Source organism: Lissotriton helveticus, chromosome 7 (genome assembly GCF_964261635.1).
Source record: "Lissotriton helveticus chromosome 7, aLisHel1.1, whole genome shotgun sequence".
NCBI classification, from domain to species: domain Eukaryota; kingdom Metazoa; phylum Chordata; class Amphibia; order Caudata; family Salamandridae; genus Lissotriton; species Lissotriton helveticus.
The window spans coordinates 145463325-145487564 of NC_136068.1; the positions used below are offsets into that span (position 1 = coordinate 145463325).

The window sequence follows — 24240 nt, forward strand, 5'->3', positions numbered from 1 at the left end:
AGTAGGTGCAAAAATAATTCTACCATTTTGCACAAACATAGGCTAATTTTGTGATACTCTAAATGAGGCCCAAGTAATTTGGTAACATTGTCCAGCAGTTACAACCTCTGCCGCACACTAGCAAGATGGCTAAATGCCCTTTATATGGTAATGGAAACAAACTGTGATGGAAATGAACCTTGTACCATGATGGGAGAAAGTCTTGGTGTTTTCTAATGAAAATGGGATAGACCCATGATGTACACTGCATGGTGACAGAATAGGATGGTAGACCTTTTGGGTTCCCGGTATTGAGAAAGCTTCCTGCCGTAGGGTACTTTAACTGGTATGTAGCCAGAACTGTATGTTAATCCACATGGTGATGCATTAGAACTTTCGGCTACCTAGTGTGCTGACAGGCTACAAGTGCTTGTTTACTCCATATGGTACTAGCATACGGACGGCACTCTAATCTTAATCTCTATTAGGAGATACACAAATCCTTGGGGTTCTTAATCTGGAAATAGGAAAATGTCCTGGACCAAGTCTTTGAGCATTTTTGTAAAAATAGGGCATACAGTTAACAGAGTTACTGCTGAGGTTTCCTGTCGAATTCAGGTTGTGTGTGAGTGTTTATGCTGAGTTCAGTGGGAATTTCTTGCAGAGGCTGTAAGCACATCATTAAGGTGTGCAGACTACATTCACATCCAATCGTTGGCCTCTCTGCAGAGCGTGCATAGCGACGCTCACATATGCACCAACCGTATTTGTGATTCTATGGTAAAGTGTGTGAAGCAATGCTCCACTCTGGAAATATTGACAGCACCAAAAGAAAAGAAAATGCATCCTTAAAGGTGAGGGGGTGGGTTACATGTGTGGGAGAGATGGTGAAGTGGAAGAGATAAAAGGACTTGCGTGCAGGAGAGAGAGAAAATGGTGCTGGAGAGGAAAGAGAAGGCTTGTTGGATATGTAGATGTAGGATTTCAGAGAGATGGAGGGGAGAAAAAGTAAGTTAGTGTCTAATTGTCTGAGAGTCTGCAGAGGAAAGTAAAGGGGAGAAAGGAGAGATTTATACACTCTGAAGACCACTACCCTTTCCACAGACCTTGGTAATCATGAATTCAAACTCTCACATCACATTTACAATTCTACTTATGCAGACAAAAATTATTGTTGTTGACAATTGATTTGATACTGCTAACAGGCACTGGGAACGCTAATAGGTCTGCGCACGCCACTTGCAGGATATGGTTCTGGTCCTGGAAGTTCAGCAGTCTGGCCACTATTGGTCGAGTTAGCCTGTCAGCACTCTATGTGTAAATATTGTTGAGCTCTTGCCTCTCAGTACTGTCAACAAAAACAGTTCCATACAGAGGCCCTCTGCACTCTCTAGGACCCCCCACCAGCTGTAAGTTATTACTTCAGGACCAACACTCTGCATCTTCCACCCTCTCAATCAGCTGTTTGATGGTCGTCTGCATGGAACAATTCTTTTTATCACTGTCTACAAACATGAGCCCTACTTAGGACAGTGTGGATTTAGTCTACCCCACACTGTCAGCAGGCTTCATATGATCAGTTCACAGGAGCCCCTGGTCGAGCACCACAGCATCAATCTTAGATTCCAGTGCTGCTTTGGTATCCATTATAGCTGCCAGAATCACTACTGTCTGAGTTTCTAGTACCTGATCAGTCTCTGCCGATCCCTGACTGTGCGACTTCACTCTTTGATTGGGGGAATCTGTTGGTAGTCCTGCCCTGTGGAGAGAGATGCAACCACCCTCACAGGTATGAGCACCCCACGCTCACCCTCTATGCTGCTGTGTCCTCTAGTTCTGTGCCTCCGCTGCTGCTCTCCATGTGGCAACAGCAGCTCAGAGGTACCCAGCTGGGCATCCTCACCCTGGGCTGAGGATGCCACAGCTCTCTGGGGTGCCCTTCAGCTATACCCCGCCCTGTTGTGGAGCTGGATGTGAGTCCTAGATAGCTACAACTTAGCGTCCGTCCTCCATGGGTGGGCCCCTCTGTTCCCTTTCCGGCCGGGGCCCACGTCACCTTATTGCTGCCCTGGTTGCTGATGGCCCCCACTGGAGGACAAAATGTCTCTTTGACCTCCCTGCTGGTGGGCCGCTCTGGCTTGGTCACTAGCAACCAACGGTGGCAGCTATCTTGCCAAGTCTCATGAACTGCCACCTTCAGTGTCTGAGTGAGGCATGCGCCGCTCTGTGTGGCCTCAAGTTTTTGGCGGCCTCCTCTCTGGGAACGCCTGGGGCCCCCTCAGTATGCCTCTGTCCTCAGCCATCGGCTCAGGCAGGAAAACAAAGTCTTCTGTGGGGTTGAGCGCTGGAGCAACAGGCTTCTGTATCTTGACTCCATTGGCACCAGGCCACACACCCCAAGGGCTGACATGCTTACAGGGAGTTGGAAGTTTTTCATACCAGAGAGTAAATTGGTCATCCTTTTTCCTATCTTCTTTCTTTCATGCACTTTTCTTTCCCTTTTCTTGGAGTGTAACTTATGCACTCTGTGGTCAGAAATCATAAGAATCTCCAGCAGAGATCTACCGCCCAAGGAGGAAGGAAACCGCAACTTGCACTAAGTCTTTGCTGGAGGAAAGCTAATATCTTTGATATAGAAACTAAATCGAGGTCCTTTCATGAGACTTGAGGGTTCTGAGAAAAAAAACTAGCCATCATCACAGTCCCACACACCAAGGTCTGGATGGTAGCAGTAGATAGGTGCGCACATTGCATGTCATTTTTGACAGTGTTTTAAAAGACTTCACTTGTTAGCTATAGAAAAGTGATCAGAGCTTTTACAGCCATTCTTGACACTAATTGAAGGTTTGCAAATCGACTGTCAAAATCTGTTCTGGGGGTTTGTGTATGTCCTGCAATTTTATGGATGTTCACATTGATCACAGATTGCCTTACATGGATATGAAACAACCAAACTCCTTCCCCGAACCCTAAACATAATGTCTGACGATCTACGGTAGTTGCAAATTTGGCAAAATCATAAGTTCAAATGAAGATAGTAAATATCTGCAGGTCCCTTTTCTGGAAATCAGGATTTGATATATACTCCAAGAGATAGTACTTTATGCGTACTTATGTTAAGCTTATTAGAACAACAGTGGTCCCATGCAATAACAATCAAGTTTGTAGATAATTACAGACACAATGGAATCTGTATTTCAAAAATGACTTGTCCAGCCGGACAGAGGTCAAAATCTTTTAATAGTTCCAACTGGATAAATAGAGAATATCCTTCGACACTCTCACGTCGTGGGGTACAAGCCTGTACCACATTCAAACACACAAAACACTTTAGTACATTCAAAGTGAACAGAAAGGGCTTTTAGGCAAAAAAGCTCAATTGTTCTTTAAATCATAATACGAACAAATATTTTCAAGATGCGCAATTACAACACCATGGTACACGATATACACACTGTATATGGCACAAAATTGGTCGACGACGTTTCGATCCCACTTTCAATTCAAAGGGATCATCATCAGGACATTTTAATAAGTGCCTAATAATATCAAGCCTCTTGAACCAAACAATTTCAAGGCAAGGGGTCAGGGTGAAAAGCTCGCCGTAATCAGGACCGGTCAAGCTAGAATGGTAACAGTGGTAGACGGTACCGGGTTAGTCGGTATCACGGCAGCCTCGGCAATGCGTGCTAGCTTGACCGGTCCTGATTACGGCGAGCTTTTCACCCTGACCCCTTGCCTTGAAATTGTTTGGTTCAAGAGGCTTGATATTATTAGGCACTTATTAAAATGTCCTGATGATGATCCCTTTGAATTAATAGTGGGATCGAAACGCCGTCGACCAATTTTGTGCCATATACAGTGTGTATATTGTGTACCATGGTGTTGTAATGGCGCATCTTGAAAATATTTGTTCGTATTATGATTTAAAGAACAATTTAGCTTTTTTGCCTAAAAGCCCTTTCTGTTCACTTTGAATGTACTAAAGTGTTTTGTGTGTTTGAATGTGGTACAGGCTTGTACCCCACGACGTGAGAGTGTCGAAGGATATTCTCTATTTATCCAGTTGGAACTATTAAAAGATTTTGACCTCGGTCCGGCTGGACAAGTCATTTTTGAAATACAGATTCCATTGTGTCTGTAATTATCTACAAACTTGATTGTTATTGCATGGGACCACTGTTGTTCTAATAATCATTGCTCCCCGAGGTCCTGTGCTGACGATATTGGGGCCCCTTGTTGTTTGAAAATACTTATGTTAAGCTTAGGCATATAGAAATTATAGTTAGTTCATCTGAAAAGAAAATGCTTTGTGTAACTACTGGTTGCTATAGGATACAGAAGATCCCTTGGGGGCTTTCCTTTAAAAAACAATTCTGAGGAGGGATGAAAAAGAGCCTTGAGGCCTCCCATACCTAGAAAGACCAAAGAAGCTAGTCCTTCACCTGGCAAAAAGTCTTGTAACATGATGTGGATCAGAAAAGGGGGTCTGGAAGAATTTCAGCTCTGAAAATCAGCCCCAAGAAGAAGATGGTGACTAACACTGAAAGAGAAATAAAAATGAAATTGAAAGGATTAAAATATGATGACCTAAAATAACATGCTGAAAACAAATTCTCCAGAGAAGATTCCCTTCCAATGTATATTGTGAAATAAAGAGGACTGAGCAATAGAAGGGAGAACAACCCACATTCAGGCTTTTTTTTACCCTGCTTTCTAAGCAATTTAAGTTGTATGGCAGCTTCTCCAGTTCTGTCCATTTGTAGTATGTAACAAATGAAGGGCATAACAATCATTTCTAAAAGTCGGAATGTGTACAGGTAAAGTGCTACTGGCTGCATAGTGTCTTGTAAAACATACACATAGATATGCAAGTTAAACTCTACACCCATTAGCTCCAGACAAAGCGTTCAAATTATTTTATATTACTCTATCTCTTCTGCAGGTTCTTGATGGCTTGATTATTAATCTGCGCCCTCCCGGCCTATTGAGCTCTTGGCGGGGTCATTTGAAGAACATTTCCCACGTGGAATATGTCGACAAACATAAGCTGATAGTCACTGCTAGCTACGACTGCAACATCAGACTCTGGAGGCTGTCAGGAAGCTGCTTAGGTTTGTAAATTCTATGTTCAGTCTAAAATATGGATTACATTGTTTTGGGTATGTGGATGATCACTTAGTTGTGGGCTCTAGGACTATAGTTATTCCAAGAGATCAGTGCAGGAAGAAAAAAAACATAATCTGGTAGTCATTTGTTTCTAAGTAGTCTAGCAATGCTCTTGCGTGTCAATACTAGGTACCAGGTGCTTCCACAATGACAGAGTGGAGCCATAAATAAATGCCACCCTTGTGCGCTCATATCAGTTCTTTCCACTGTCTTAGACACAAATCCAGAACTCCGCTCCCAACTTTGTTGGTCTCCCGACGAATTCACAGTTTATCGCAAGAAGTGTGCAAGGGACATTGTCTCCTCTGAAAATGTTAGTAATAAAGCTGTGCCACAACTACAGGAAGCTGTTCTCTTCACAGGCCAACATGAGGTGGCTTTTGGTGTTTGGGCTCCAGGCATGAGTCAAAGTTGTGTATTAAATGTGCCCTCAGGCAACAGAAGGTGATCCTGGAGCAGGAGGAGAAATTCGTTGCCAAATTTAAGAATAGGTCACAGTTATCACTTAAGTCCTTCTCCAGGCCGCATGGTTGCTCACACTCTCATTCACAGAGCAAGTCTTGCAGAAATTGTTGTTCCAATACTTCAAGTTAGTAAAATCGAAAATGTTCCATAAGTGCAAGAAGGCTAAGTGAGACGTGACCCCATGCCACAGCTCAAACTCGGGCAAGAAGGCATTAGTCAAAAAATGACAGCCATCAAGCATCTTCAGAATTCAAACGGTCCCACAACTGGTTCGAGAGTGCCCAGAATTCCCCAAGCTGTTGTCAACCTCATGCTGCCTTTTTTCAGATGCTTTCCAATCTCTAATGTCCCCCTTTGGGGCTTATAAGGCCACAAGGGTCACCAGTTGTACTTAGCTGATGGTCCCTTTCTCAGCGCCAACTCACCCTGGGTCCATTGGGACTCCAGTCCCAGGATCCATGTCAGTTCTTTCCATGCTGGTGCCGACTCTTCTGGCAACAGCTATAGGAGTCAACTCCGATGTCTGTCTCTGACCCCCCCAACCGACATTGACTTGCTCCGTGCCTAAGCCTCAGTATGATCTTACAAGAGTAGAAACACTCAGACTGTAGTCCTTGGCCTCTGCCTTCACACCAGTATTATCGGAGATTAGAAGCCTTAATTGGTTCAGACTCTGGCACCTGCTCTCCCTTCAACAAACTGATGATGACCTATACCTTGATATACATAATGCCATTGTTCTGGATAGGGCCCTACAGACTGAGCTAAACTCTCCACCCAGGCTACAGGGGAAAAAAAGTGTCTCTTTCGTTGTAGTTGTGCGAAGGCTAGTGGAACTCTCGACTTACAGTTATCAACATTTGAAACTAAAGCAAACGTAATAACTTAGATTCCTTAACCAGGTCCTACCTCCTCCGGTCGACTGTTACCATTCAAGGAGACTCACTCTCACTCTACTTGTTTCCAGGCGACATAGACCAGCCCAGGAGATTCTGGTTTTCCAATAAGACATCCTGCACCTGAAAGCCTGGTGGTAAAGACGTCTATAAGTAAGATCACTTCTAATAATTTCCCAACCATATTGTATTGCTGCCTTCAATAAGAGAATGTCATCAGGTAGGTACAAGTATACTTCGTAGTTGAAGTAGAAATGTATTTGCATAAGTTAATTGAAACCATTGGAATACAATAAAATAACAATGAGAAAGAAACCATTGTTCGTGAAAGTTAAAAGTTCTGATAAAGTGCAATTGGTCTGCGCCGTCATATGACTCGGGGCAGTTGTCTCACTTATTTCACTGCAACCGGTCCCATGAGGCCGTGCCACCCATCTGGTTCTTCGATTTCCAAGATATTGTTTCCTTTCCGTTCTCATCGTGGGTACTAGTTCTCTCGTAAGGTGCTTGTGCTTTGCAGCTTTATGGGAGATTATAACAGATTTTTGGAAGTTATGGTGTAAATGGTGTGTGCCATCATGTTCTCAAATTAACTTTTAACCGTTGCTCTGCTTTCCGCCCCTGTAGACGATGACAGACGTCTAGCTAGCGATTGTCCAAATCTTCCTTCATTTCTGTTCTCCTCAAAACCACATTTACTGTTGTTGGTCCTGTTCCGTTTTTAAAGTACTTGTACATGTGTAATGCGATTTTACGCCAATTTGGCATAGACTTCTATTGCAGTAAAATGGTTTGAGGTCTCTGGTCTCTATTGCTGCATCCATGGTGGATCTGCATCCTTTTCAGGGTCTTTTTATATATTTTTTTGTTTTAAAGTAATCCAGTATGAGCTTTTGGACTTTGCAAGGGTGAGGTCTAGGACCAGTGCATGGCTAGAGAGAGTGTCTGATGGATTGTACAAATCTACCACAACGAGCCAAGTTGTGGGTTCCTTTTGTGTGATACATATTACCGAGGCCTCAAGGCAAGTTCTTGCTTTTGCACTCGGGTATAGTTCCCTAAGTAGGATTCTCCTTTCGTTTACTAAGGCCAACAACAGCACAGAAGGTGTAGCCATGATTCTCGTTTGAAGTCACAGAGTCGACATGCTCCTTCAGTATTTTGGTTTACCCAGGCCCGGCTGAAATCCGTTATTGGCAGTTCTAAGAAGGCGCATGTTCACGATTTCTCTTCTAATTTTGGGGTACAAGAGGCGAGGAGGTAAGGTTGTGGTTTGATTACCAAATATAAGGGATTCAGCGGAGCCACTTGTTGATGCGATTTTTCCAAGTAGCATATGAGATGCAAGGCAGAGCAAGTGCTGGTTTATTTATTTCAGTGAAGGCCAGGGCTTTCTTGAGCTGCGTATTCCACGCGGATCCAGTAATTTCATATGTGTCTTTGAGGCAACTTTTTAAAGAATCCTCCGGGGATTTCAAGATTCGAATGTAGTATTTTAGGAAGTGAGCCTCAAGGGTTAGTGTTTGTTTGACCAGTCCAAGCTCCAGCCGAAGTCTCGCTCTAGAGAGATGTTTTGGCAGTTTAAAAGTTTTTTTGTAGCTCACGCACTGAGCCCGCGCCTAGATTTCCGAGCAGGCGCCCAGGAACGTGTGATGCCCATAAGAGAGTGCTGGGAGGAGAGAAGCTTGTATTACTTTTCTAATACTCTCTGCTGATGGACTTTTTCGCTTGTTGTTGAGTTTTTTTATACCATAGATTATGGCCGTCAATTTCTTGGAAAGTTCTTTTTTGTAAGCGCGGGGTTGAGCAGATGCAGTGAATCAAACCCCCAGATACTTGTATTTCTTCACTGCATTGATTGTCCTGAAGCCTATGGTGCATGTGGTTTGTTTTTTGTACTTTTGCCGTCCAAGTACAAGGATCTTGTTTTTTTCTGAGTTGATGATGAGGTGGTTAATTGTACTGCACTCGTGTAGGGTAGTCAGGGCACCTTGCAAACCCACTTTAGTGTGATCCATGTTGACAATGTTATCTGCGTACTGAGGAATGTGTAGAGGTAGGAGGCCTAGTCGGGGAGGGTCCAGGCAGCTGTTGGAGAGAGCTTTTCCCAGGTCCGCTGTATAAAGGTTGAAGAGTAGGGGTGTGAGCACGCAACCTTGTTTCAGACCCCGGGGCGTACTTATTTTGACTGAGCGAGATGGAGGACCTGTTTTTACCCGTACCCAGGTTTCCAATTTGAAGTGCATTTCTGCCGTTAAGAGCGAAGATGGAACTCCCCAGTTTGCTAGTTTCCTCCAGAGGGTTGTCCTGTTGACTTTGTCAAAGGCTGCAGTTAGATCGACGAAGCAGCAGAAGAGTGGAGGTTGTTTCAGCTGGGTGGCTCAATGGCAAAGGGGATATTAAGCCATTATGTTGTCAGTTGTAGCAGATCCTCTGCAAAAACCTGTTTGAAAAAAGGGGAGCAATTCATTTTCTTCTGCCCAAGATTCCAATTTTTCCAGTAGGATTCTGGCGTATACCTTTGCTTCCAGATCTAACGGAGCTATTAGGTAATAGTTGCTTGGATTTTGGTGGTCTTCATTTTTTATGTGGATCGGGCATAATATTGAGCTTCTCCAAGATTCAGGTGTCTTGCCCAATATATACGTGGTGTTGAATAGCGAGGTTAATAGTGCTGACCAGCCCTCTGAGGAGGATTGAAAGATCCCGGTAGAGAGCCCGTTTGGGCCCGGCACCCCTTTGGCCTACATCGATTTTATTAGTTTTGCTATTTCCGTAGGTACAATCAGTGCTTGTGGATCTTCTGCTTTCAGTGAGGCAGGGGCCGTGTTGACTATTGGGTTGTGTGCAAAGAACTGGTTCCTCACGTGGTTCTCCCACACTGATGCTGGGACAGCGTATGCCCTTGGAGGCCCAAGGGATTACAGAATCGGGCTAGTGATCCTTCCTTGAGCATACTAAATATGTTTTTCCATTCCTCCTCTTGTTGTGCTTGTTTCAAGGCCCAGACTGTTTTTGTGGGATTTCCATCCTTTCTTTACAGCCAACAGATTTCCCTGATGCTGTGTTAAGTTTGAGCAGGCAAGTTTTCTTCCTGCTGCCAGATTTCTGGTCATAAGGTCCCAGTTAGTTAGGCGAACATCCCCTGGTTGTTCCTGTAGCTGAACTTTCTCCTTATCGAGCCATTTGGCTACCTTGAGTGAGTGATAAGGCTGCCACTTGACTCGCCCTACCAGGGTCTTTAATTCATCTCCTGTGGAGTAGCCTAGCTCCTGGCCAGAATCATCTATCTGATGATGTAAGTTCAGGTTTATGACCAGTGGATTATGGGCGCTTTCTGTGCGGGTCACTGTGTCAAAACTCTGGAGATAATTTGTTAAACTGCTTGATATGAAGATATATTCATTTATAGAAATGTTCTTGAAAGTAGGGCGGGCCGCCCTCTCCGCCTCCTTCGGAAACTAGGCTGCTGATTTTAGGCCATATGTAGTGAGTAGGTCATTGAATTGGTCTTGTATACTTCTTAGGACATTGCCAGCGACATCTTGCAAGTGGTACCAGGAAATCTCAGGACCACGCTTGCCCAAACAACACATTATGGTCATGACATGGTGAAGTATGCCTTACATGGTGGCTTGGACATCATAGACTGTGTTGGCAGCGCTATTGGCACACGTGTTGTGCTTAGAAGGTACAAATGGTTGCGATCAACTGTTCGTTTTAGAGGTCGTCCAGAAGTTCCTTATGAACCTGTCCTTTGATGGCTCTAAATTGTTTGGAGACAAGGCTGATTCAGTACTTGAGCTATTTAAGGACAGTCGAGCTGCAGCAAGATCCTTATGACTGTTGTCCCTCAACAATCAGTCCCACAGACAGGACAGAAAGTTTAGAGGTTATTCTACGAAGCAGGTCCACAAACAACACTAGTCCTGTTAACCTGTGCAGCAACAGGAGGCCTATCCTTTTAGGATCCCTGCAGCGGCCGCTGCGGGAACAGGCAAGCAAGACCACTAACTCATTGTCAGTGAAATTGCTCTCCCTCCCTCGCTGCTCCACCATTAAGTGAGGCCTTCCCCGAGCCCCTGCACTCTCGATTGTTGGTGTTTGAGGCCCTCCTCCACCCGCAGGTTTCACCTTGCCTCATCCCTGGTGGTCCAGTGGACCTCTGTCTCCATTCTCTCGCTTCTCTTTTTCTCTCCTTTTTCACTCATTTTTTCCCCCTCACTTCTATCTCCCCCCTTCACTCTCCTTCTGGGTCTTTCCTCTGTTTTTCACTCATTTTTTACCCTCATCTCAAAATGCCCTTTTCACTCTCCTTCTGTGTCCTCTGTGTCTTTCCTCCAATCTTTCTTGCACTTTTGCTGCCTTATTTGCACTTTTCTCTCTCTATTTGCCTTTTTCCTTTTGCCTTTTTCAGCCCCTTTTCCCCACCGTTGCTGCCCCTCCCCCCAGCACGACCAGTGCGACCGGCCCAATCCAGCTCCCCTCCCCACTCCCGCCTCCAACCCTCCCCGACCCCTACTTAATAGAGGCCGCTGTGTGGCAGCGCCGCCGGCGTGCCAAAGGCAAGCCGTCTTTGCCCATCCGCGACCCGACTGTGACCAGCGCCAGGAACCCTGGACCTCTGCACAGCCAACGCTACAACCGAGCGGCACTCCACGCTCTCATCCCAGGCCACAACAACAACTGCAAGCTAGCATCACCAGCCTACACCCACGGACCATTCAGCTGTCGCCGCTGCCGGCACACCTGCAGCACCGCCAAGAGCACGAACCCAGTGCAACCTGCCCTCAAGAACACAACCAAACCGAAGACCCTGCAATGCATCCTCCTCAACATCCGATCTCTACACAAACACGCCACTGAAATCTGGGACCTCCTCGACAGCGCCACCCCAGACATAGCATTCTTTACCAAAACCTGGACCAACACCACTTTGGGACCGGACATCGCCATCGCCATTCCCCAAGGATACAAGATCTCCTGGAAGGACCACCCTACCCGCCCAGGAGGAGGAATCGCCATCGTCCACAAATCCACCCTCCGCCTGAGCACACTCCCAGACGAGTCCACAGACCTAATGGAACACCTTCACTTCAAGATACTGGCCAGACCTACCTCTATCTTCCGAGGAACCCTCATCTAGCGATCCCCTGGACCCCGCAGACTTTTCGCCAACTCCATCACGGACATCATCTCCCCGCATGCCATCGCGTCCACCAACTACACCCTTCTGGGAGACCTCAACTTCCACCTCGACAACCAGCTGGACCCCATCACCACATCCCTCCTGGACAACCTCCACAACATTGGACTCCTCCAGATCGTGACCGAACCCACGCACTCAGCAGAACACACCCTCGACCCCCTCTTCACAATAGGAAACTCCATCACCTTCAGCCACACCACCGAACTCCCATGGAATGACCGTCGATGCGTCCACTTCACCTTCAGAACACCCACCATCCACAGACACCAGCACCTGCTCCCACGAAGAAACTGGACCAGAATCACCGACGACCAGCTAACCTTATCACTCAGCAACTCCACCCCAACCGTCGTGGAAAACGACGACCCCAACACCGCAGCCCGAACCCTGTACAGATGGATCTCCAACAGTGCCAACACCATAGCCCCCTCAAGGAAAACAACAAGACCCACGCTAAGAAAGCTAGATGGTTCACCACCACATTTAGAGAGTCCAGACGCATTTGCCACCACCTCGAAAATGCCTGGATGAACGCCAAATCCACAGAAGCCTACAACAACTTCAGAGCTGCGACCAACACCCACCACCAACTCATCAGAAAAATGAGGAAATTAGCGATTGAAGACAGAATCTTCACTCATGCACACAACAGCAAAGAACTTTTCAACATCATCAAGGAGTTCGCCCAACCCACCAGTGAGTCCACTGACATGCCTCCCTCACAAGACCTCTGTGACAAACTCAGCACCTTTTTCCACCACAAAATCAAGAGCATCTACGACAACTTCGACGAAGACAACCAACACACTGAACCCTCACCAACCACCCCGACACCCTGAAGCCAGCGATCGACAACTGGACAACCCTCACCACCAAAGACATACTGAAGAGGATGAAGTCAATCCACTCCGGGGCCCCCACGGACCCCTGCCCCTACCACATTTTCAACAGATCTGCCGACACCATCGCACCCATGCTCTGCCACACCATCAACCGCTCCCTGGCAAACGCCTCGTTCCCTGACTGGAAACACGCTGAGATCAACCCCCTCCTGAAGAAACCCTCAGCGGACCCCACCGACCTAAAAATTTACAGACCCATCTCCCTGCTCCTGTTCCCATCGAAAGTCATCAAGAAAGCCATCAACAGCAAAATTGTCACATTCATCGAAGAGCACAACATCCTCGACTCCTCCCAATCCAGCTTCAGAAAAAACCACAGTACGGAAACGGCCCTCCTCGCCGCAACAGACGACATCCGTACCTTACTGGACAAAAGAGAAGCATCAGCCCTCATCCTCCTCAACCTCTCAGCGGAGTTCGACACTGTCTCTCACGCACCCTAATACGCAGACTCCACGACGCAGAGATCCAAGACAAGGCCCTCGACGGGATCCGCTCCTTCCTCTCCGGCAGAGCGCAGCGGGTCAGACACCCCCCTTTCCTCTAGGACCCTACACCTGCGGAGTCCCCCGGGGCCATAACCAGCTGGTATGAGGCAGGGTATGACATTTCCTCCCTGGAGATTCATCAGATCAGACAGATGGCTCTTGCAAATCATTCTAGGGGCTATGTCCTACCTTTCATTTCCTTCCCGCCCCCTTTTCTCCCATCAAAACAACTGTCAATGAACCATTCCTCAATCTTGCTGCAGGAAGTCAACCTGCTACAAGCCAAGGGCCATCAAAAGGGTGCTGGCTTTGGGGAGAGAGGAGAGGAATGCTAATCATGCTCCTTCCTAATGCAAAAGCAAGAAACTATCTCAGGCCTGTATTGTGCTTCTGCCCATTGAATGCCTTTCTGCAGAAAGACAAATTCAAAATACTCACTCTGATTCAATTCTTTTGAGCTATGGATCCAAGAGCCTGGATTGTGTCCTTGGATTTACTTAATGCATATTGTCATATACCTATGCTACAGCCCCATGGGCCTCACCTTTGGTTCACGATGGGTTCAGAACACATCCAATTTGCTGTGCTTCCCCTTTGGCCTCACCACAGCCCTTTAGTTGTTCTCAAAATTGATGAGGGTGGTCACTCCCTACCTTCAAAAGTATGGGATTCATGTGCCCATATCTTGACGACTGGCTACTCAATGCAGACTCCCATAGTCAATCGTGGACCTGCTTCGGACAAACTTGTGACATCTTTGGGCCTGTCCATCCGTGAGACCCACCCGGAGAATCCCATTCATTGTGGCTGTCCTAACCACAAGGGCGTCCAAGGCCTTTCAACTGCCACAGTGACTCTGGGACATTCACACTATGATCCTGATATCTCCGGCTCAGCATTTGGTCTTGGTGAAGCGCTGTCTCTCATACATTTAGGGCTTGAGGGCTTGTGCATCCTGCACACCATATGGCCTTGCAGTGGAACCTCAGGTCTTATTGAGCCCAGTTTCAGGACTGCCTCTTCAACTCTACAAGATCTCAGAAGAGACAGCTCAAAATCTTCTGTGGTGGCAGATAAACGCCAGCTTGACCTGTAGCAGGCCCCTCTCCATTCCCAGCCCAGACATCACAGATGTCACAGATTCATCACTGCTAGATTGGGTGCAGTCATTTGGGGTAAGTGCACATCAAAGACCTCTGGTCTCCTCTTGCTTGTGTTCCACTGGTTGCCAACCCTTCAGCAATTCCCAATCGGCTTCTGGTGTCACGAAGAACCATGATCTGTCTTCTGATAAATTCTCAATTTCCCCAGGAAGAGTATCATATATAATATGTTCTTGTTAAAAGGGGGTGACGCTACCAACCAGAATATAAGATCCTTAAGTATTGCCCGGCGGTGTCGCCTCTTGAACCCACAAAGAAGTTAACTATTGAAGAGGCAGGCGCTGGAGACTGGAAGGCAGGAAACAAGGTTTTTATTCTCTCCGGAGGAGAACACAGCAAAACGGACAGCAGGTATCGTTCTGAGGTGCTCTGTCTGCATCTCTGAGGCCTGGCCTCTTATACACAAGTTAATCACTTTATTGCATGAAACACATTCTCGTTAATCCTTTGATGTACGGAAAGACATCCTCGGAACCTCCCCTTCAGGCCCGTTCCCACACATAGTTACAGTTGAAGTCCCCACCCCGGTCACAACAGGTGATGATCATCGCGCAGCTGGATATTCCGCCGATTCACGGAATGTGTGGGGTTCGATCGGATCTCGTAGGGTGGGGGCTTTGATTGACCCGAGGGTCCTTTTATGGGAGGAAGCTTCCTACTGTACTGGGGGCAATAAACGGTATCCGCAGAGTCAGGTGGTGGCCTGGGAACGAGGAAGACAAACGGGCACACAGGGAAAAAGGGGTTTGTATCAAAGGACCTGGGACCATGAAAGGAATGAAGGGAGGTGTCGTGCTGGGAACAGGATGGGATTCCGAGGCAAAGCTGCGCTGAAGAGGGGTTTATGACCCGAGGCATGTGAGGGCGAGGGGATTGTCGGTATGCGGGGGGGGGGGTTCCTGCGAGGCTAGGAGAGGGAGAGAGACGCGCTGGCTATCAGCAAAGGGGCAGGGAAGCCATGGTGTTCAAAATGGCGGCTGTTTATGTGCGTGAAAGGGTTCGAGAAGAGCAAGAGGGCGCCGATAATGTTGACGGTTTCAGCCTAACTTTCAACAGTCCTCCCTTTTCAACATATCTAGCCAACTTGCTTACTCAATGTCAATTTTCATCAAATTCCTAACCTCGACATCATACAACGCTCTCATGTGTTCGTTTCCAAAGTCCACAGTTTTGGGGAAAATACAACTTGCACATAAAGAACACAGAGGTGGCAGACATTGAATTCCTAAGCATAAACCACATATTACAACTACAGGAACCAGGATAATAATGGTGAGCAGTCTCCAGCCCCAGTTCTTAACGGTGCCCCAGAACCAACCACCGAGTGACCATTCTTCTTGTTCTTGGCGGACTTCTGAAGAGAGTCTGTGAAGATGTTCGATGGCTTTGTACACTGAGGGTGAGTTGTCCGGTATGTATGTACAACAGCTGGACCCAATAATGCGGCATGCTCCTCCACGGTCCGCCAGAACCACATCTAGAACAAGGCGGTTCTGAAGAGCCACCAGACGGACCGCTTGGAGCTCAGCAGTGTTGTTAGCAATGATACCAGCTGTGATGTTCATGGTTGTCTCAACTGCCTGAGTCAGATGTCGGATGGCACGGCTGTTTGCCATCGGGCCCCAGAGGGGGACGAGTCCTTTCATAGCATCGAGGAACTGCGCTCCAGTTGAGTCGGCTTGCTCAATGTCTTTGGCTCGTTTTTGTCTATGGTGATTCGCTGGTGCCACATAAGTCGGGGGAAGGACGAAGGAGATGAAACAAGTGCCCCCCCAGCCTTTGGGGAGCCAGGTGTAGGCTTTTGTGCCGCAGACGAAATACATGTTTGGGGACGACACAAAGGAAGGTGGGTCCGTGGAATCCAAAGTTCTGGTAAAGCGGCAAGCGCTGCGGCCCACCAGCTGCGTCCCAAGTCCTTCTACACACATGTGGCCTGTGACGTTGATGACCGATAGGGCCACAGTCAGAGTGGCAGCCGTTCGTTTCCGCAGATAGGAGAAGGTGGGTCTGGTTGGATTGTTGAACACCTGCATTTCAATTCGTTCTTTTTCAGGGATGTCCATGTGGATTGAGTCGCTGGGGGTCAGCGGGCAGAAGTGTGTCTTTGTCTTGTTTCGCCCGACCCCGTGAGAAGAATGTGCTGCAGTTCTGCTGGAGGTGGCATTGTCCTTATAGCTCTCTTGCAGGAGGATCAGCCAAGCAAGGCAGGAGCCGTGGACAGAGAAGGGTGAAGGGATGAATGGTATTGAATGTCCAGTGGCATGGGGTAGCAACCCACAGATCCAGCAGTTGGTGGTATTGGTGGCAAGATTGTGCTGGTGAAGTAGCTGCACGAAAGAGTTGTTCCAAAACTCCCTTCGCCTCTCTCTTAGTTGAGGAGAGAGCGAAATCAGATAATGTTCCTTCATGGTGGTAGGTTGAGCAGTGGTTAGGAATGTTTCGTGAGCAGGCGCATGTTCTTTCATAATCCAGAGCGTGGTCATGAGGAGAAAACAGAAGAGGATTGTGATGAAGAGTGCAATCGTCTTTGAGCGATGAAGTCTGTCTGTTCTCGGATTTCTGTAGTGGGTATTTCCTGCTGTCTCCGTCGGCTTCTTATTTGGCGCTTCCATCATCTTCTTATCTGGCGCTTCCATCATCTTCGTTTTCAAGGTGCTCGGTAGTGGGCAGGACCACAGACTTAGTTTAGCTTCTCTCCAGGTAACCCTTGGTAGTTTGGGTCACCGTTCTGAGATCCTTTAACCTAGTCCGTGGCCTACTTAGCCGAAGCTCCCTCCTTTCGACGCAGGAAATACCCTTCTCGAGATGGTACAGTGGGGTCAGGATGTTTTGAAAGTTCAAGTGTCTCTGTGTCAGGATAGCAATTCAACGATGGTCGGTCCTGGTTCAGGAGCTCTTCTTGGGTGTTGACGGTGTCTGTCGTGGCCAGGGCTGGGGAGACCTTTTTGCAGTGATGGCCGTGCAGCCAGTGCTTCTTCCCCTCCACTCGAAGTGCGGTCCGAGTGGTGATCAGCACTTGCCAGGGGCCCGTCCACCGGGGTTCCAAACTCTTTGATCGCTGAAAATTTCGGAGCAGCACGAAGTCCCCCGGCTGGATGGCGTGACCCGGACCCCTAGAAGCATCGGGGATGGCCTGCTGCACCTGCTGATGAATGACAGACAGAGTTTCAGTCAATTTATACAGATAATCAGACATTAGGACGTCCGGAACGTCATGAATGGAAGTTGGTTTCGGGGCAGACCAGACGCTCATGGGTCGACCGAAGACAACTTCATAAGGAGTTAAGTGATGTCGGGTGGGGGTGGAGCGCATCGATAGCAATGCCAGTGGGAGGGCGTCTGGCCATTTCAGGCCCGTGGTAGCCACTATTTTGGCCAGTTTAAGCTTTAGTGTGGCATTGTGTCGTTCGACAAGTCCAGCAGATTGGGGGTGGAAGACTGCGTGGAATTTTTGTTTAATACCCAACCCATTTAGGATGAGCTGGATAACTTTGGCTATGAAGTGGGGGCCATTATCACTCCATAAAACACGACAGAGGCCATAACGGGGGAAAACTCCTTTAACAGAACCTTTGCAGTGGCCATAGCGGTGTTGTCACGGGTTGGATATGCTTCCACCCACTTGCTAAATGCGCACACCACAACAAGTACATATTTCAGGCCTTGGCCTCTGTCTAGCTGGATGTAGTCCATCTGCAGGACTTCAAATGGGTGGTTTGGGACCCCAAATCCCCCCCGGGGTACTACAGTTCCTTTCCCGGGGTTGTGTTGCAGGCATATTAAGCATTGTTGGACCAGGCGTTTGGCGGAATCTGGGATCTTATCATTGTGCCAAACCCTGGAGACAAGTTCGATCATGGGGGCTGATCCTATGTGGGCAGGGGAGTGTGCCATGGTCAATATGGGAATCAAGTATGAATCAGGTAGCAACCATTTGTTCGTGTCTTTTGTCCGCCAGCAGCCTTCATCGTCTTTCAATCCCACCCGTGTCCATTCAGTCAACTCGTGTTGTGTGCTAGCCGTTTGAATGTCCCTGATAGTGTCTCCAACGTCAGTCCATTTTTCCGCTTGTGATCTGGTCACGTACATATGTGTTGTCGTCCTATTTTCAGCTGTCGTTCGGGCGGTGATGTCGGCTAGTGCATTTCCCTGTCCAATAATGTCTGTCACCTTCTTGTGTGCCTGGCATTTGATGACGGCAAGCTTGTTGGGGAGGAGGACAGCTTCGATTAAGGCGGAGACTAGATCCCCGTGCAAAATGGGTGTGCCGTGTGAGGTCAAGAATCCCCTTTCCTTCCAAAGGAGCCCAAAATGGTGAACCACCCCGAAGGCATACTGGCTGTCGGTGTAAATGTTCGCTGTGGTTCCTGTTGCCAGGATGCAGGCTCGTGTCAAAGCAATCAGTTCCGCTGCCTGGGCAGATCGCTGGGTGATGCGGGCTGTTTCTACTACGGTTCGAGCCGTGGTGACTGCATAGGCAGCGGAAGTGGTACCATCGGAGAGTTTGATGCAAGAACCGTCCACCCACAGCTCCCCGTCGGGGTCAGGGAAAGCCGTGTCTCTGAGATCGACCCTACTCCTGGTCTGTTCGTCCGTAAGAGTCACGCAGTCATGCACGGGGTGCACATTGGGATCGTTCTCTGGCAAGGGTAACAGAGTTGCCGGGTTCAGTGTGGTGCATCTTTTCAGGGTGATATGGGGGGCAAGCAAGGTCAGTTCGTATCCAGTCAGTCGTGCACTCGTCAGGTGTTGCGTCTTGGTTTGGTTCAGGAGGGTGTCGACTGCATGGGGTACCAGTACCGTGAGGGAATTCGAGAGTACAATCCCCTCACTCTGTCGGATAGAGATTGCAGCAGCAGCTACAGCTCGAAGGCAGGCAGGCAAGGCTCTGGCGACAGGGTCAAGAGTGGCAGAGAAGTAAGCGCACGGTCGTTGCTTAGGGCCGATGGCCTGGGTCAGGACAGATAAAGCGCACCCCTCCCTTTCGTGAGTGTAAAGGGAGAAGGGCTTTTTGTAATCAGGGGTACCTAGGACAGGGGCTGAGCAAAGGGCATCTCGCAGTTCCGTGAAGGAAGTTTGACACTCAGGGGTCCACGGGAGTGGGAAAGGGACGTCTTTGTTTAGCAGAGAAAGCAGTGGTTTTACAACGAGGCTGAAGTTTGGTAACCATTGTCGGCAGAAGGAGGTGAGGCCTAATAGGGAGCGAACCTGCTTCTGGGTCTTAGGGACAGGGGTATCTAGAATGGTTTGGATTCGATCAGGAGTGAGTTTTCTTCCATCTTTGGACAAAAGGTGGCCTAGGTAAGTGACCTGGGGTAGGCAGAATTGCAACTTCTTCTTGGAGACCTTGTGGCCATTTTCCGCAAGGAAGTGCAAGAGTTGAATGGTGGCGGTAACCGCTAGAGGGGTGGTGTCGGCTGCCAAAAGGATGTCATCGACATATTGTACCAACACCACTCCGTCGGGTAACTGGACTTGGTCTAGTTGTCTTTTGAGGGCCTGGCTGTAGATGCTAGGGCTTTCCGTGTAGCCTTGAGGCGCTCGGCAAAACCTATATGAGCGGGCTTTTAGGGTAAAGCCGAAGAGATATCGGCTGTCTGGGTGGATGGGGATGGAGAAGAATGCGTTCTTGAGGTCGATGACGGTAAAGGTGGTGGCAGTGGATGGAATCAAGGTCAGGATGGTGGTGATGTCTGAGACCACAGGGTACTGGGGTACCACCACTTTGTTGATCTCTCGGAGGTCGATGATAAAGCGGTATGCTTTCTCATCTCCCTCTCCCTGCTTCTTGATAATGGGCAAGATAGGGCTGTTGCAAATGTTGCTAACCACTTCCTCTACCACTCCTGCGTCTATCAGTGACTGGATAATCATTACCAATGCCTTCTCGCCCTCTGACGATATCCGATATTGGGGGAGTTTTGGGAGTGTTACGTCTGGTCGGACAGTAATGTGTACTGGGTCAATTAACATACGCCCTACGTCCGAATCCGCTTTGGCCCACAGATACGGAGGCAGAGTGTCAAGCAGGGATGCGTCAACGTCGGTGATGGAAAACATGTGTCGGGGAGAGCAATGTCTAAGCAGAACGGGGTTGTCGTAGAGAAACACTCGAACTCCATCTTGAGAACACCTGATCGTCGCTCGGAAGTGTTTCAGTAAGTCAAGTCCCATAATGGCGTCAGGGCTATTGGAGGAGAGCAAGAACGTGGTGTCGGTGGTGTTGTTCTCTACGTCAAAGAGAATCGGGGCAGACAAAGGGTTGGTGGAGGGCGTTCCATCGAAACCTGTCGATGTTATGAGTGAGCCAGACAAGGGTGCCCTTGGAATCAGTCGTTTAGATAACGCACTACGTGTTGCGCCAGTGTCTACCAGAAATGGTGACTTGGTACCCAGGACCTTAGCAGTGACGTAAGGGCCCTGCTGGTCAACATAGAGCTCGACTGGATCCCTCCCTTGCCCTTGGCTGTCCTATGCGAAGTTGTGGGTGTCTTCATAGTCAGATTGTTGATATTGGTTCTGCCTGGGTCGATCGAACGTATTTGGTCTGCCTGATCTGTCGTTAGTCGCGTCATTTGGGGGCCCTCGCTGTTGTCCCTTAGGTCTCGGTCCGTTTGCTACGTCCCTGGGGTCTTTGTTTCTGATCATTTCCAGAAGAACTGGGCACTGGGATTTCCAATGGCCAGTCCCTTTGCAGAAAGCGCACTGGTTCTCTCTAAGGTCTGTGCGCCCACTGTAGGAAGTCAGAGTGCGGTCTTGGGGAAATATAGTCTTGGGGACGTTCGTCTGGTAGTTTCCCCGGTATTGGTCTCGTCCTATAGTCACCCCTTGTAGTTTGGCAATCATCACCCTCTCTTTCAAGTCCTTCTTCTTTTTCTCGGTTGCCCTATCGTTTTCATTTTTCTGATGTTCATAATATTGGGCCATTTGGAGAATCGCTGTAGGTTTGGAGGCTGCCCAACTACTCTCGCTGGCCTGTAGTTTCTGGGAGATCTCCGATGACAGGCCCTTAACATAATTCTGGACAAACAGATGGTGTCCGGTTGCAGTGGTCATGTCCTGGCCGCTGTAATCGGAGAACACCGTTTCAAACCGGGAGAAGTATTCTGATACATCCTCCTGGGGTTTCTGGCGACAGGCTGTTACTATCGACCAGTCCACTTTCTTTTCTGAGATCAGGGTTTTTAATTTCTCTACGATTTTATCTGGAAGGTCTAGAATGGATTTCAAAGGCTTTTGTCCTGGTCCCCGTTGTTTATCCAGGTCATTGAGTTGTGACCAGGTTTGTCCAAACAGCTCAAGGTGGTCGACTTTCCGGATTTGCTTCCACACATCAGCTGGTAGACATAACCCGAAGAACAAGTCGATGTCAGCCAGGGTCATAATCGTTGAGCCCAGGGCTGTACCCAATTCAGTATAGAAGGCAGTGGGGTTTTTACGTAGGTCGGGTAGAGATTTTCGGAATGTCAGTATCTCTTGCCGGTCCCATGGCTGGTAGACCCAGTTGTACACTACCCTTCCTTTCGCATCTTGGTTGTTTGCATCATCGTGAGTCCCTGTACCTCGGGGAGGAACCCAGTAAGGGGCAGCCTCTCGTATCGGCATCATGGTGTTAGATTGCTCGGTTGGTGGTTTGGTCACTACGGAGGTCGCGGATTTAGCTCCCGGCTCTCGTTCAGTGAGGTGGCGGAAAACCTCAAGCGTACGCGTAAGGAGGTCCGACACATCACACTCGCCCTCATCCCCGATATCGACCTTCCGGTACAGAGTCGTTAGGCTCCCGGGACCGTTGTCTCGATATCGGTCCTCGTATGCATTCAAGACATGATAACACAGTCGTACGGTAAAATGTCGTCTGTGACTCCCTGTATACGAGCTGAACATATCTGTGATGTACTCTTCATCATCCTTCCTTTCTACCAGTGTCCTTGCTATTTTGTCGATCCCCGCTCGCTCATCTTTGCTTAGTCTGCTTGTTCTTGCAGGGCCAGCCCCTCGAGTCTCATGGTCGTCTAACGTTGTTGTTGATGCGGTTTTTAATACAAGGGGTTCGGCTGGCACAGAGGCCATTGGGGCCGAAGCTGTGGCGGTACCTTCGTTTGTACCTGGGGGTGGCGCGTGCTGCGCCAAGGGTTGGGAAGGGGCATATGGAGGGGGCATGTAGATGATAGGAGGACCTAACAGCAGATCCTCGTTGGCTCGTTGTTTCGAGGGTAAATCAGGGTAGAGCATGGAGGGAGTTCTAACCGGACACTGGCTTGGTGTTTCCATTTCTAGTTTCTGTTTAGCTTTCTCTCTTTCCTTTATCTCTTTTTCTAGTTTCTGGGCAGCTAGGTGGGCTGCTTTTCGCAGCTCTTTTTCCAACCTACTCTCAGTTTTCTTTTTACGTTGTTCAGTTTCTTTTCGCCACATGCCGAAACTGTCAAGCATAGTGGGTGTTGTCTTGTTTTTACCCAGGGCAGTTTCTAGCGTTTTTATTTTATCATCATCGAAGGATCCTATCAGGGGCCACTGACTTTCTTGACCCTTTTTCGTATATTTATGCCATAGTTTACTATAGGCTATAGCGGTCAATCCATGCTTCATGAACATGTCCTTATTAGGGGTGCCTTCCAGCGGGGCTGGATGGTCCATCTCTAATAAGCGGTCCGGGCTAAACAGGCTACTAATCAGTGGGGAGAAGACAGACATGACGGCTCGTAACGAGGGACTAAAAAGTCAGCACTGCCTATCTTATCACTAGGTGCAAAGACTGGACAGAATATTTCTATTCTACGTTGTTTGCAGGCAGTGAATACCTCATGGATCAAAATAACAAAAAGACCAATAAATATTCAATGGGGAGAATGAGTAGGTCCGCAAAGATCTGCGTTACCTACCCTTTTCACTATCTGCAAAAAGGGTGGTCTCTTCCCTGTTTGCAGACAGAGAATCTCCAGAAAACAATAGTTTTGCGAACAACAGTTCAGTTTCAAGTAATTATTGAGTGGGGGAGAAAAAAATAAGCACGGCTGCTGCCCTACCTATCCTCCACTGCTTGCAAAGAGAGAGCCCGTTGTTTCTCCGTTTGCAGACAGTGAATCTCCAAATAAATAAAAAGAGCAATACTAGTATTTTTTTAAACAATCAAGCAATCAAGCAATCATTTCGCAACTTGTCGTGATTACACGACCTTACCCGGACCGCATGGACAGTTTCTTGTCTTCCGAATCCAGCGCCCGATCGTCCTCTCTTCTCCGTTATCCTCGCGGCACTCCTGATGGTTCCCAGTCAGGACCGTAGATCACTCGAGAGAGGTCTGTTCGGAACCAGTGAAGTTCGGATGATCGGCTGTCAGACGAGGGTCTATCGGACAGACGCGTTCCCGATCGTTGCAGTCGTTCACTCTGTCGTCAGGACCTCTCCCACTGGATCCACGGGTCGCTGATGGGCCCCACGCTTGGGACGCCAATTGTTAAAAGGGGGTGACGCTACCAACCAGAATATAAGATCCTTAAGTATTGCCCGGCGGTGTCGCCTCTTGAACCCACAAAGAAGTTAACTATTGAAGAGGCAGGCGCTGGAGACTGGAAGGCAGGAAACAAGGTTTTTATTCTCTCCGGAGGAGAACACAGCAAAACGGACAGCAGGTATCGTTCTGAGGTGCTCTGTCTGCATCTCTGAGGCCTGGCCTCTTATACACAAGTTAATCACTTTATTGCATGAAACACATTCTCGTTAATCCTTTGATGTACGGAAAGACATCCTCGGAACCTCCCCTTCAGGCCCGTTCCCACACATAGTTACAGTTGAAGTCCCCACCCCGGTCACAACAGGTGATGATCATCGCGCAGCTGGATATTCCGCCGATTCACGGAATGTGTGGGGTTCGATCGGATCTCGTAGGGTGGGGGCTTTGATTGACCCGAGGGTCCTTTTATGGGAGGAAGCTTCCTACTGTACTGGGGGCAATAAACGGTATCCGCAGAG

The 24240-nt window shown here is 48.3% G+C and overlaps 1 protein-coding gene across 7 annotated transcripts in view; it reads left to right on the forward strand.

The window, feature by feature from the left end:
- Positions 1-24240, forward strand: part of EFCAB8 (EF-hand calcium binding domain 8) — a 1715964-nt gene that overhangs the window by 1461596 nt on the left and 230128 nt on the right. For all 7 annotated transcript variants that reach the window (XM_078651814.1, XM_078651813.1, XM_078651812.1 and 4 more), the window contains one exon: positions 4925-5093. In XM_078651814.1, the coding sequence (XP_078507940.1) occupies positions 4925-5093 (169 nt within the window). The remainder of the gene's footprint in view (positions 1-4924; positions 5094-24240) is intronic.